The sequence below is a fragment of the Nelumbo lutea genome, chromosome 7 (assembly GCF_056320005.1).
Source record: "Nelumbo lutea isolate HS-2025 chromosome 7, American lotus-T2T, whole genome shotgun sequence".
NCBI classification, from domain to species: domain Eukaryota; kingdom Viridiplantae; phylum Streptophyta; class Magnoliopsida; order Proteales; family Nelumbonaceae; genus Nelumbo; species Nelumbo lutea.
In genome coordinates, this window is record NC_142690.1 from 40,438,610 (window position 1) to 40,454,231 (window position 15,622).

Below are 15,622 nucleotides of genomic sequence, written 5' to 3' on the forward strand. Positions count from 1 at the left end.
TCTTTGTATACTTAGTAAAATGGTGAGAGGTTTTGGAAAAAAAATTGCTGAATCTTGCTAAGCAAACCATGGTTGACTTTTTCTGCTTTTGTCAAAGATATATAACATGTCAAATGAAAAAGAAAGCATTGTACAATCTGTTTCATTGATCTAGATTGAAGGAATTTCAGTTACTTCAAGGCAGTGGGATACAAATTTGCATTTTTCTCACTTGGCTAAGTGTGATTTTGCATTACAGTATTTTTACCTTGCTTTAGGAAATTCATATTTCGTAGTTATAACAGCTAGGTTTCTAACTATTTACCTTTGTATATCCTTTCTTTTTTCAGGATTCTATTCCTCATATACTGGTTGCATTGGAAGGAATTCTTCTTTCCAGAAATGATACTGTATTGGGAATGACAGTGAATGTTATAGTGAAGTTGGTTGATGTTTTAGGAGATTCTATACTTAAGTATAATGTTATAGAGCTTGTTCATCCTTTATCATCCTTGCTATCTATCATACAATCAACAACTGCAGTTTCATGTGTCACAGCTTTGAACCGGATCCTTTCAAAGCTGACTCCATGGAGGCTCAAAAGGCAACAGGAAATCTGGAAAATCTTGAAAAGTACAAATACAGTTGATCATATTGTACGTGGTTTAGAGGATTTTCTTCTTGGGACTAAATCACTTGAATATTTCCAAGAAATGGCATCTCTTTTGAGTACAATTTTATGGCGATGGCCTTCTTCCAGGTATTCTGTTTGGAGCAATGGTACATTGCTGGAAGGGTTGGGGGATACTTCTTTAAAGCATAATTCTTCTGTGAAAGTTACTATTTTGCAGCTTTATTCTGCAATAGGTACCTTTTTCTTCCCTCGTAGTACACTTCTTTTCTTCGTGTTTCTAAATAATTAGGTTGCATGTACTATTTTTCTTTTCTTTTTCCTCTGCATCTTGACCTAAAATGAATGCTAAATTTGTTTATCAGCTTTATGTGGTAATGGGACCACAAAGCTTCTTGAAAATGGAGAAGCCCCTCTACTAATGATGGTGCAGTGTATGGGCAACTCACGTCCTTATTCTGTTCGTATAGAGGCATTTAAGCTTGTGCAATGTTTAGTGGTAACGACTTTTTCTGCTGCAAGCCATACTATTTGGTTATTCATTTTTTTCATTCAGAAATGACTCTAGTATTATAGTTTCTCTTCTTATGTTTTCCCCTTTTCCCTTTTATTGTGCATAGAGATCTGAAAAAAGCTGCCTTGCATTAATGAGATTGTATGGCAAGTCTATTGTCAAAGCCATACTTAATACAATGCATGACTGGAGCTTATGTTCTGGAAAGGTTGCTACTAATGAGGTTGCTCTACTGGTTGAGGCATGCCATTTGGCTTTGATAACCCGTTGGGCAGGGGATCACCATTTTTATTTTTGGAAGTTTGGAGTTCATCAAATTATTCTCGATCTTCTTCTAAGCAATTTCCGCAAAAGCAAGCAAAATCAGCATTTCTTCTTCCTCAAAGAACTATTAAGTACAGCACGCAAGGGCCTTGATGCAAATTGTCTTCTAATTTTAAGGCCTTACATTTGGGATATTCTTGGATGGCTTGCAATTCACTTTGCAGAAGATTATAACCCTCAGATGCATGAAGTTAAACATTACCTTGATTTGCTTATTGCTTGTGCATGGTAATGTGTAAAGTTTTCATCCCCATTTTTCTTACTTTTTTGTATTGTTCAAGGTCACTATGGTTTATTAATTATATTAAGCATCTGTTTGTTGCCTATTACTATTTTTGTTAACAATTCTCATTTGTGTTGGAAGCTTGGCCTGTGTGGATTCAATTCACAAAGGGCGCCAAGTTTTGCAAAATGATCTGTTGTACACATCCAAGCATGAACCGGCATTGAGAGCAGTTCTTTTGATGGTTTATTCTCCATGTAAATACATTGCCTCTCAGACACGGCATGTCTTATCTGAACTACTAATGCCAAATGAGGAGGATTTGGAATACTTACTTGATGCTTTAAGGTCTACCACCAGCAAAGACAAGTTCTTTGTATCTGATAATCATCAAATTGTGATTAATTTGATGGGGTTGGCATGTTATTCATCCTTGCCAATCTGTCAAAATATTATCATTAAAAATGAAGGTATAGTAGTGTTACACAGTGTTATAAGATGGTGCTGCAACAATCAAGTCCATATTAGAAGGTCAAGCATTGCTTCTCATCTATATCATACATCCGAGGAGACAATTTGTTGCTGGACTCATAATGACGACTGGGAGGGTGCGGATATACTTCTGTTTTTTAGCTTGTGGGTGTTATCTGAGTTGATTCCAAACTTGAGTTTTGCAAGAAATCATAAAGAAGTAACCTCTGCTTGGGTGGTTGATGTCTTGGTGTTAGAAAAATTTGAAATTCAAATGTTAATGGATAAGCTTCTGAAGATTTGCAGTGATACGTCTAGTCCTGGACCTAAATGGTTTGCCACATATATCCTAAGCTATTTTGGCATTTATGGTTTTCCAAGTGGACTTGGAAGAAGAATTGCAAAAGCACTGGATGAGACAGAACTTGCTGACATGGAACTTATACCTGCAAATGGAGAGCCTCAAAATGTGCATACTGCCATTATAATGGCTAGGTGTCCTTCATTGTTGCCTCCTAATGATCTGCCTCTTAATGAAAGAACAGATGATGAATGCGCTGCAAGGAAATGCCCTGGGAATTTCTCTGGAAATTTTAGGAAAAAAATCCGGTTATCTTCTCATGTTGATTTTCAAGCGTTAACGAAATTGTTGGCATTTGTTTATAGTGGATTTACAGAAGTTGGCAATGATCTTGTGAAGAACTTGAAGTTACTTGCTAGACGTTGTAATGTACAATTGCTATCAGATATGCTTTCTAAACGGCGTCCCAAGTGGGGAAATCCTTTCCCTTGCTATGATCTCACTCCTCTTCTACCTTCAGGACATTATTTCTCGTAAGGAACCCAAATTTAATATTCACCAAGGAAATCCAAATGTTTCATTCCATGTCAATGTTTGTGTTAATGTGTTTGACATTGGTCCAGTGTCTTCCTATGCATTTGATGTTTTTCTGTTATTTACAGGTGTTTTGACTTCCATTTATGTGTGTTTGCACATGTTTTCTTGCATGAATGTGCACCTTCATCTTGTGTACACATATTTGTTGAAGCTATGTTAGCATGTTTCTTACCTGTAAGCCTATTAATGGAGAGGCTTCACTGTTTACCTTTTGTCTTTCAAATAATTAGCTATTGTATAGATGTGGGCAATCCAGCTAGGGCTTAAATATTCAATTCAGTTAGTTAGTATATAATAGATGATGAAGTTGATGGTAACAAAGAGCAATCCAATTTAACTGTTTTCCCTTGGTAGAGTTTACTAAACAGGGGTATTTCAGTCTTTTCCATATAAGTAATGTATTAGTTATATATGCCTTCTGTCTAGACAGGGGCATTTCTGTCTTTGTATACTTATTTACCAAGTTAAATATATGGTCAACTGGGTTAGACTTTTTGCCTTCTCAGTTCGACACTATTCTCCTTATTCTTCTTCTCTTCTCTTCTCTCTCTTCTCAGTTCGGCTGAATACCAACATGGTATCAGAGTGCCACTAATAAAAGTCAACTGCAGCTATCTTCTCTCTTCCTTCTTCTTTCTTTTCTGTTTTTTTTGTTTTTTTTTTTTTTTTGGTGTGAGAAATCTGGGTTAGAGGACTGCGACGAAACCCAGGCTTCTGTGGCAACATCTAGGGTTTCAGTGGGTTAACTTCTGGTGACAGTGGACGACTGCAGCAGTTCGAGTGAACAAGAAAATTTTTTTTGTGTGTGTGGACTGCTGTCACTATGCGTGACAGCTGTGGTAGTCGAGTAGGTGCAGTAGTTGTGGTCTGAACCCTCTAATGAGCAGTTTCAAGAGGGATTCTCTGTGTTTTTAAATCTACTTGTTCGCAGATCAGTGGTGTTCAAAGTGGCCGAATGCATACTAGGGCAAGCTCATGGTGACTATAAGTGTGCTGGTGTGGTAGTTGAAGAACAGTAGTGCAGTGGTTGGGACCTCTTTTTTTTGTGTGTGACGGGCAGAACCAGTTTCATAGATTGAAATGGCATCTATGGGTGATTCGAGTGTGATGATCTCCTCTGATTTTTTAAGTGTCCAGATAACCTCTACCAAACTCAATGGTGAAAACTATGTTCCGTGGGCCAAGTCGGTGGAAGTATTTCTGAAGGCTAAGAAGAAAGTGAAACATGTACAGGAGGAGAAACCGAGTGCTGAATCCTCGGGTTTTAGTGACTGGGAGCAAGAGGATGCTTAGATCATGATGTGGTTGTGGAACAGTATGGAACCTGAAGTCGGTGTTAACTTCATGTTTTTAGATACAATAAAGGATATATGGGAACATGCCAAGAAACTCTATTATGGACAAGACAACACTACGAGGGTTTATTAGTTTTATCAAGAATACTTTAGTTTGCAGTAGGGAAATCAAACCCTTGAAGAATATTGTGCCAGTATGAAAGATCTTTGAAATAAACTTAATGTCTATTATCCCTTGACACCGGATGTCAAAATTCAGCAGCAACAAAATGAACAACTAGATGTTACACGGTTCTTGGTGGGACTGAAAAGCAGAGTATGAACCTGTCAGAGCACATATATTGGGGGGATTTGCTCTCCCTACCCTAGAAGAAGTGTTTGCTCGTCTCCGTAGGATATCTCTTAGCCCCACAGAGAGTAACATAACTTCCGATAGATCAGCACTGGTTAGCACTCGAGGTGGTTCTTATGGGCATAGAGGAGGTGGTCGTACAGTTAAAGGAGGTTGTGGTAACCCTATGGGTGGTCGTAGTAGTGGAAGAGATTGTGATTCGGGGGGAGGCCGTGGCAGAGGAAGGAGGAGCACAACAAGGAAGTGCACACACTGTGGGAGAGGACACACGGTTAGCTTTTGTTATGATTTACATGGTCCACCATCTTCTACAGTCACAACTACTTCTGGGAAGTAGATGATGAGTATTCCCAGAGAGGAGTATGAGAGATTTCTTTAGGCCACTTCACATCAGAACACCATCACCCTTGCTCATTTGGTATAGCTTGCTTAGCATCCAAACCTCCACCCTGGATAATTGACTCTGGAGCCTCTAATCACATAAACGGGACTCCAGATGTGTTTTCCTCCCTTTCTCCAACCTCTACACCAAATAATGTTACCCTTTCCAATGGATCTACTTCCCCCATCTATGGTGTTGGTAATGTTACCACAACAACTCTCTCTGTCTTTTGTTTTATACGTTCCCAAGTTTCCTTTTAATCTTATGTCTGTTAGTAAGCTAACCAAATCCCTCAATTGTTCTATCACATTTTACCCTTCCTCTTGTGTTTTTCAGGATCTAACGATGGGGAAGAAGATTGGTGGAGGGCATGAAGCTGGCGGACTGTATTATCTTGATGGTGGACGCTCTACAGTTGCACTTCAAACCTCCTTAACTCATTTTCAGTGGCATTGTAGACTCGGCTATCCATCTCTTAAAGCTTTCAAGCTTCTTGTTCCGTCATTGAGTCGTCTGTCGTCTTTGCAGTGTGAGTCGTGTTAGTATGGGAAACACCATCGGGTTTCCTTCAGTGCTCGTGTTGATAGTCGTATGTTGAGTCCTTTCGGTTTAGTTCATTCAGATGTTTGGGGTCCAATTAGAATTGAGTCGTACAATGGTTACAAATATTTTGTTATCTTTGTTGATGACTGTTCAAGAATGACATGGCTTTATTTAATGAAAGAAAGAAGTGAATTATTTTCCATTTTCCAAAAATTTCATGCTGAAGTGTGTACCCAATTTGGTGTTTCACTTAAAATTCTTCGTTCTGACAATGGTAGAGAGTTTTTTTTTCTTCATTTCAGTAGTACCTGGAACAACATGGTATAATTCATCAGACATCTTGTGCCCACATCCCTCAGCAAAATAGGGTGGCTGAGAGGAAGAACCGACATCTACTTGAAACAGCTCGGTCTCTTCTTCATCATATGTATGTTCTGAAACATTTTCTCATTAATTGCATGCCCACACTCATTCTTGATGGTCGTTCTCCGTTCTCTATCTTATTTCCTACTTTGTCTCCATACCCCCTAACTCCTAGGATCTTTGGGTGTGTATGCTTTGTTCAGAATCTTGGTCCTGGTTTAGACAAGTTGGATGCTCGCTCCATTAAATATATCTTCCTCGGTTACTCTAGGACCTAGAAAGGGTATAAATGCTACAATCCTATTACATGGAAATCCTTTGTTTGTCCTGGTGTTACATTTTTTGAATCGGTGCCCTACGTCTCTGGTTCTGATATCTCTCCTTTGCCTACAAAGATTCCTCATCCTCTTCCAGTTGATAATTCCATTTTGGTGGTTCCCATTATGCCTGAGTCTCCACCTTTCCCATTGCAGGAGCGTACTGAAAGACCACCAATTTGTCAAGTGTATACTCATCGACAGAGACTAGCACCTCCACCACCTTTTATTCCAGTGGAAAATCCTTCTCCTTCCACAACTGAAATGGCTTCTGATCTTGACCTTCCTATTGCATTGCAGAAAGGTAAACGTAGTTGCACGCTACACCCTATATCCAATTATGTTTCTGTATCTCACCTTTCTGCTTCCCATCGCCAGTTTATTACCCTGTTGTCCTCTGTATCCATACCTAAGGATGTTCAGGAGGCTCTTACCTAGCCAAGGTGGCGAAAAGCTATGGAAGAGGAACTCTCTGCTCTTCATCACCAATCATACATGGGAACTCACCAATCTTCCCCCAGGTAAGTATGTTGTTGGTTGTAAATGGGTGTATGCTGTTAAGTATCTACCAGATGGGAGAGTGGAACGCCTGAAAGCCCATTTAGTTGCAAAAGGGTACTCTCAACTTTATGGCGTAGACTATGTCAAAACCTTTTCTCGAGTTGCAAAGATTGGCTCCGTACTTGTGTTGATTTCCTTAGCTGTCATGCATGATTGGCCTCTATTTCAGCTTGATATTAAAAATGCCTCCATGGTAATCTTCTAGAGTAAGTGTACATGGAGCAACCACCAGGGTTTGTTGCTCAGAGGGAGGATGGTAAGGTGTGTAAGCTCAAGAAGGCGACTTATGAGCTCAAACAATCTCCCCGTGCTTGGTTTGGAAAATTTAGTGAGGTGGTGAAGGAGTTTGGAATGAGACAATGTCAAGTTGATCATTCAGTATTTAGCTATGACTCTGTGGCAGGGAAGATCTTGCTAGTAGTTTATGTGGATGACATAGTCATAACTGGCAGTGATAGAGTTGGGATTGATAGATTGAAGACTTTCCTACAAGATCACTTTCAGACAAAAGAACTTGGAAAGTTGAAGTATTTCTTATGTGTAGAAGTTGCTAGATCAAAGCAATGCATAAACCTCTATCAACTGAAATATGTCCTTGACCTATTGGAAGAAACAAGGTTACTAGGTGCTAAACCAGTTAAAACTCTTATGGAACTGAATGTGAAGTTGGGAAGTGACACAGGTGAATTGTTTGATAATCCTGTAAGGTATAGAAGGCTAGTGGGAAAATTGAATTATCTAACTATCACTAGGCTTGATGTCTGATTTGCTATCGTCGTGGTAAGCTAGTTTATGCAGAGTCCTTGGGTATGTCACTGGGATGCAGCTCTTAGGATTGTGCGGTATTTGAAGGGGGCTCCAGGTCGTGGGTTACTGTACAAGCTAGGAGGTGATCTTGAAATAGTTGGATACACTAACGGAGATTGAGATGTCTCTGTATTAGACAGAAGATCCACTACAGGTTATTGCACATTTCTTGGAGGAAATCTTGTGACATGGAAGAGCAAGAAGCAGACTGTGGTAGCAAGGAGTAGTGCAGAAGCAGAATATAGGACCATGGCACACACTGCATGTGAACTAGTGTGGTTGAAGAATCTATTGCAGGAAATCGGGTTCTCAATAAGAAAACCCATGAAACTATACTGTGACAATCAGGCTGCAATTCACATTTCATCCAACCCAGTTTTCCATGAGAGAACTAAACACATAGAGGTAGATTGTCACTTTGTAAGGGAAAAGGTCATCGATGGTATGACAAGGACAGAGAATGTGAGAGCAGGTGATCAATGGGCAGATTTGTTCACAAAAGGGTTGAGTTTAGGAAGACTGAGCTGCATATGTAACAAGTTGGGATTATATGATATATATTCTCCAGCTTGAGGGGGAGTATTAGAGTGACTAAACAGGGGTATTTCAGTCTTTTTCATATAAGTAATGCATTAGTTATATGCCTTCTGTCTGGACAGGGGCATTTCTGTCTTTGTATACTTATTTACCAAGTTCGACTGGGTTAGACTTTTTGCCTTCTCAGTTCGACACTATTCTCCTTCTCCTTCTTCTTCTTCTTCTTCTTCTTCTTCTTCTTCTTCTTCTTCTTCTTCTCAGTTTGTCTGAATACTAACACCCCTCTTAGGTGGACATTGGCTGGGTTCTTAGTGAAGTGCAACAGTGTTGACCCTTTATTATTTCATTCATTTATTGCCCTTCCCTCCCTTCTCTCTTGTTCTTCCATTTTTTTTTGATAGTTTGCTTTCTTTGTTTCTCTGTCTTCTTTTTTATTTTATTTTATTTTAATTGTCCCTTTTTGGTTGCTAAGAGATAAATTATTTTGTCCATTGGTTATAATAGATTCAGTCCTTGAGTACGGCCAATTGAACTTGGGTAGATTAGTCCTGATCTATGAGATGGCACATTTAGTGGATTATGGATCATGCTTTTCTGGTCAACACATTCTGAAATTAGGTTTTTATCATTTTTCTTTCTTGTGTTCAAGATAATGCCTTTGACATCTGTTGATCAATCAAAGGAAGAACATAAAAGGTTTAATATAATTACTTCTGACTACAGGGACATCGTTTTGGAAGCTAAGGTTACAGAAGTGGCAAAGTCAACTTGCAATGTTTGCTCACTTTTATTACCACATGTGCATGCCCATAAAGTCATCTTGTGGTCAAGTTGTGATTATCTCCGTGCCTTATTTCAATCAGGAATGCAGGAGAGGTGCTACATTGACTTTCTCTTTCAGTATTTAGTAGTAGAAATTCTAAGGTCATTGTATTGTTACCATGCTTTTACTGATAATCAGTGAAGCAAGTGATGGGATTTATTTACTTTAATCTATATTAGCAATGTCATGCAGTTTTCACTGCTTCTATTATCGCACTATCCATAACTAGATACTCTTTTTTGATTAGTAACCATTAAGTTTTATTAATTTTAGAAGAAAAATGACTTACATACAATACATGCCAAGTATCTCAAGTTTAGCAGGATAGAATTCGCCACCTAACTTGTTCATTTACTCTTTATATTCAATACACAATTGAGCTTAAAACAATTGAGCGATATTTATCCATTGTTTGGCCATTGCATCAATCAAAAAGTTTGCTGATCTTTGAATCTAATGGAAAGTGGTTCCGAAAACCCTAGTAAAGGGAATTGGTCATATAGTTACATTGAAGAGCAAGAAGCTGTATGTGGTGGCTAAGAGTTTTGCTGAAGAGAAGCTTAGGGACATGGACCATACTAGTTGTGAAATGTGGTTTAAGCACCTACAATGCTATTTTGTGACAAATGACAACCAAGCAACTGTGCATATTGCTTCCTACTAGGCATTTCCATAAGAGGACAAAACATATTGAAGTTGATTTCCATTTTGAGAGTTAAAAAGAATGGAGATATGTCCACTCCATATGTAAAGTTCGAAGATCATGATGATTTTAGTCATGAAAACCTTGAGATAAAATAGGATGGGTTATATTTGTAACCTATGCAAGGTTCAAAACTTCAACATGATATGGGTTATATTATCCTATCCAGAGTACAGCTGTTTAGCATGGTCCCAAATTTCTTTAGTAGTGTCTAGGAACACCAAATTCACACTAATATGGGGTTCTGTACTGTTTCAAAGACATGTCATAATCTGTGCATTTTATTGCATCCAATCACTATATCCAGTAGTACTTTAATCTTGTTTGTTGTCCTTAATATACTTCAAGTTACCCATGGTAGTTAGATTCACTTCAACAGGTTTTGCCCGGGGTATGTAATTTGCATTATTAAGCTTCATAGTAGTCATCTGGATAGCCATAAAGTCTGGATGGATCACTACACTAGATTTAGCTTCACTTCCCAATGAGGTCATAACACAGATTAATTCTGAACTGTTTTCAACTTAATTCCACCAGAAACCAAATCAAATCAACAAAGGAAAATGCTAAACAGTAAGTTTCGAAGCCCAAAGAGTCTTCTATGTGTTTAGGACTGTATGGTGTTTACGACTGACCAGATCAATCAATATTGCTCCGATACCTTGTGATCATACCTGAAATCAATCTTAGACAATGTGAAGATAAGGAAAAAGTTCAGAGAATGATTAGAAGAGAAGAGAATAGAAGAAAAGAGTTGGGAGATGCTGATCAAGAGAGAGAGAGAGAGAGAGAGAGAGAGAGATGTCTTAACAAACCTCAACTACCATCCTATTTTATTAATTTTATAATGAAACATGAAATGACAACACTACCCTCTTTAAGTAAATAAAAAAAATTAAAAGACAAATTACATATGTATCCCTGGCCGCACTAACACATGGGAAGAATATTCACTCTATCAAATATATTATGCCTGACCTTCTTCAAAAAATGTTGGTTCTAGAAATCATAATAAATTTATAATATCTTCTGTAGCTTAATGCCCTTTATATTCCAATTTCAGTTGTATCTTGTATTCATTTTGCACTGACTAGAAATTTCGTTCCTTTTTTGGTGCATCTTTGTGTTGAAGTGGATGGCGATGAAGTTATCAAGACCAATCAAACTAGTAAATGTTATCATTTTTCCAACTATAAAGAAAAATTAAGTAAAAAATTGTGACTATTCCTTGATTGAGATCTTGATTTCTTGCATGAAATAATTCAACTTTGGTTGTTATGCTGGCCTTTTAAAGTCTATGTTGGTGACTTCCTCCTCTGTTCTATTTCCAACTTTTTTTCTTTTGTTGCCTGCAGTCAATCACAAACCATAAAGGTTCCAGTTGGTTGGGAAGCATTGGTGAAACTTGTTAATTGGTTCTATTTAGATGAGCTGCCAAAATCCAGTTTATGCTGCTTATTTGATAATATGGATGTTGATCAGCAGATAAATGAGCTTGAGCCATATATAGAACTTTATTGGCTTGCGGAATTCTGGTTCTTGGAAGAAGTTCAGAAGAGCAGCTTGGGAGTGGTTATATCTTGCCTAAGTTCTAATAGGCACTTGTCTGTTAAAGTCATTCAAATTGCTGCCAATTTGTCTCTATGGAAGATGGCTGAAGCTGCTGCAAGTTACTTGGCCCCTTTATATCCTCAACTGCGTAACTCTGGTGAACTTGAGAGCTTGGATGAAGAGTTGGTTGATTTGGTGCGTTCTTCCCATGTTCGCCTTTCTCAAGAGGGTGTTTCTGATAAGTTGGAATGAGCATGATAACTTGCAAGTAGTGAGAAGAAAGCTTTGTAATACCATCCTAACAGAAGTTTCCCTTTTATCCTCATTCCATTATCTGTCAGAGATTGAAAATGCAAGGAACTTGCTTCAACTGACTGGAATTTTTTGAAATTATTTTCTAAAAGGGTGAACAGTAGTCTTTTTAGATGGATGAGGCATGGTACTGTTTCAAAGCTAATATTTCTATTATCTTGTTTCTCCATGCAGTTTTGAGAATACATATTTAAAACTTATTTAACTGATCTCTTATTGCAGGACTTAATGAAAATATGGAAAGAAAGTTCTAGAAGAATGTTAGCAATTTATTGAAATAAATACCATGTCAACCCTCTATTTCTTGACTCTGCTTCATCTTTTCCTAACTGTCTTCTATTCATCTCAACTTGGCCTTAATCAGGTCGACTACATGAATATTACCTTTCCATTATTCTCTATCAAGAACCGTGTTTTCTTCCTCTATCATCTGTTTTATCTAGTTTGTCTGTTCATGTATATGAGTTGTAATTTACTTTGGGAAGTAGGATTGGAGTCTTGTGGGAATGGCAATAAACATGTAAAAGGGAGTACACATACTGATAAGTGGAAGGCCACTTGTAAGATGCATGTTGGAATTGTGTTCAACTCTCAATTGTTTACTGTGGAGAAGAATACCATGTTCACATTTGGAATGTGCATGTTGTAGTTAATTATCTTGTAGAAAAAAAAAAAAAACAAATGTAAATTCATCATCCTATGAACTGTTAAGAGTTATTAAAATTCTCTTTTGTTTTTCTTTTACAGTTTGGTTTTATGATGCCCAGATATGAACTGTTAAGAGTTATTAAAATTGGTTTGAATGTATTTATCTATTTTATTCATTTTTTGCATCTTTTCTTCTTTTCTTTTGTTTTAAAAATATAAAACAGTAATCATTGCTTAACTTGATTGGATTAATAAAGTTAAACATTGTTAGAGAGAGACCTTTGGGCTTTGGTTTTCCAAGGCCTCTTATTTTTATCCATATTATTACATTTAAAAAAGATATTTAAGAGAGATAGAGACCTTCGGGTTTTCCAAAGCTTCTTATTTTAATGCATAAAAAACGGCCAAAACCGTTGGACGGTTCAAATGGTTTGACCACCTGAGTTACCAGTTTGTTGACCAAATCAACGACTTTTGGTTAAATAATGGTTCTACATAAAGCAGAACCAATCACCTGACCGGTTCTTGATTTTTTTGGTCAGTCCGGTTTTGAAAATCATGTTATAAATCAAATAATATAAATAATTTGAAGTTAAACAATCAAAAAATTATTAATTTACAAATATTCTAAACTTTCACTAAAAATAAATATTAACAGAACATAGTAAATATTAAAAATGAGTATCAATTCCACTTCAAAATCCAACCTAATAAACACTAATAAAAATAAGAAATTTAAATATAAAAATATTAATTGATAGTTTTAATAAAATTATTTGATAACTTAAGAGTTGAAATCTTAATAAATGCTAATAAAAAATATTAATTGATTGTTTTAAAATACCAACAATTAATTAAAAATCCAAAAAATTCTAACAAAATTAAACATAATTAAAAAAATATTGAAAATTAGCAATATTTTATATTAATAAGGGTATTCACTTAAAATAATTAGAAACTACAATTAATAGTATTTTATTATTAAAAAATACAAAAAATTATTAAAAAAAACCATAAATTATTGAAAAATATTGAAAATTAACAATATTTTAAATTAATTAGGGTATTTACTTAAAAAAATAAAAGTTACAGTTAACAGTATTTTATTATTAAAAAATAACAAAAATTATTAAAAAAACCAAGCCATAAATTAATGAAAATCATTGAAATTTAGTTGTAACTATCTATCTATCTATCTATCTATCTATATATATACACATTTAAAAAAGACATTTAAGAGAGATAGAGACCTTTGGGTTTTAATGCATGTTATTGTTTTATTTAAAAGAGAGATAGAGAGAGAGAGAGAGGGAGAATAAAATAATATAAATCAATGTTTTCAAAACCAAACTAGACAAGGAACCGGCCAGAGGTCTGGTTCCCGGGGTGAACGGTTTGACCATTCGAACAAAAAGGAAGTCCTGTTCTTACAAGAAAATAAAAAAAAGATAAAAAACAGCAAAAACCATTGGATGTTTCAAATGGTTTGACCGCCCTAGTCAGCGGTTTGCTCACCAAATCAACGATTTTTTGTGAAATAACGATTATGGGTAAAGCGGAACCAATCACCTGGCTGGTTCCAGATTTTTCCGATCGGTCCGGTTTTGAAAACCATGATATAAATCAAATAATATAAATACATTGATGTTAAACAATCAAAAAATTATGAATCTAAAAATCCACTAAACTTTCACTAAAAGTAAGTATTTACAAAACATAATAAATATTAAAAATGAGGTTCAATTCCACTTAAGAATCCAACTTAATAAGCACTAATAAAAATAAGAAATTTAAATATAAAAATTTTAAGTGATAGTTTTAATAATATTATTAGATAACTTATGAGTTGAAATCTTATTAAACGTTTAAAAAAATATTATTAATTCATAGTTTTAAAATACCAACAATTAATTAAAAATCCAAAAAACTTTGAAACTTAAACATAATTAAAAATTATTGAAAACTAACAATATTGTATATTATTTAGGGTATTTACTTAAAAAAATTTAAAACTACAATTATTAGTATTTTATTATTAAAAAATACCAAAAAAATTAATAAAAACTAAGCCTTAAATTATTGAAAAATATTGAAGTTTATCTATCTATCTATCTATCTATCTATAGCTAGCTAGCTAGCTAGCTATATATATATATATATATATATATATATATATATATATATATATATATATATAATCTCTTTTCTCCATTTTTTGCATTTGTTCTTATTTTCTTTTGTTTTAAAAATATAAAACAATAATCATTGATTATCTTGATTGGATTAATAAAGCTAAACATTATTAGAGAGAGAACTTTGGGTTTTTCAAGGCATCATATTTTAAAGCATGGTATTGTTATATTTAAGAGAGAGAGAGAGAGAGAAAATAGTAATAATATAAATCAATGTTTTTACAACCGAATTCGACAACGAACCAGTTAGAGGTCTGGTTCCCTAGGTGCATTTGTTCTTATTTTCTTTTGTTTTAAAAATATAAAACAATAATTATTGATTATTTTGATTGGATTAATAAAGCTAAACATTATTAGAGGGAGACCTTTGGGTTTTCCAAGGCCTCTTTTTTTAATGCATATTATTATTACATTTAAGATAGAGAACTTTGGGGTTTTCAAGGCATTATATTTTAAAGCATGGTATTGTTATATTTAGGAGAGAGAGAGAGAAAATAGTAATAATATAAATCAATGTTTTTACAACCGAATTCGACAACGAACCAGTTAGAGGTCTGGTTCCCTAGGCAAATGGTTTGACCGTTCAAATAGAACGGACGTACCGTTCTGATAAGAAAATTAAAAGAAATAAAATATGGCCAAAACCGTTGGACGGTTCAAATGGTTTGACTGCCCAAGCCACCGGTTTACTGACCAAATCAACGATTTTTTGTGAAATAACGGTTATGGGTAAAACAAAACCAATCACTTGACCGGTTCCTAATTATTCTGGTCGGTCCGGTTTTGAAAACCATGATATAAATAAAAAAATATAAATAGGTTGAGGTTAAACAATAAAAAAATTATTAATTTAAAAATCCACTAAACTTTCACTAAAAATAAATATTTACAAAACATAGTACATATTAAAAAGAAGTTTCAATTCCACTTAAAAATCCAACTTAATAAGCACTAATAAAAATAAAATATAAAAATATTAATTGATAGTTTTAATAATATTATTAGATAACTTATGTGTTGAAATCTTAATAAACGCTCATAAAAAATATTAAATGATAGTTTTAAAATACCAACAATTAATTAAAAATCCAAAAAATTTTGAAAAACTTAAATATATATAAAAAATTGAAAATTAACAATATTTTATATTAATTAGGGTATTTACTTAAAATAAATAAAAACTACAGTTAATAGTA

General features: G+C 35.0%; 1 protein-coding gene across 7 annotated transcripts in view; it reads left to right on the forward strand.

The window, feature by feature from the left end:
• The window catches only part of LOC148846163 (BTB/POZ domain-containing protein), a 37,915-nt gene extending 26,075 nt beyond the window's left edge, over positions 1 to 11,840 (forward strand). For 4 of the 7 annotated variants that reach the window (XM_088956159.1, XM_088956162.1, XM_088956161.1 and 1 more), the window contains 6 exons: positions 330 to 846; positions 976 to 1,109; positions 1,231 to 1,676; positions 1,813 to 2,976; positions 8,921 to 9,073; positions 11,079 to 11,840. In XM_088956159.1, coding sequence (XP_088812285.1) covers positions 330 to 846; positions 976 to 1,109; positions 1,231 to 1,676; positions 1,813 to 2,976; positions 8,921 to 9,073; positions 11,079 to 11,526 — 2,862 coding nt within the window. In that variant the 3' untranslated portion in view covers positions 11,527 to 11,840. The remainder of the gene's footprint in view (positions 1 to 329; positions 847 to 975; positions 1,110 to 1,230; positions 1,677 to 1,812; positions 2,977 to 8,920; positions 9,074 to 11,078) is intronic. The other 3 variants (XM_088956160.1, XM_088956165.1, XR_016102561.1) reach the window with 2 other exon arrangements.
• The last annotated feature ends 3,782 nt before the right edge of the window (positions 11,841 to 15,622 follow it).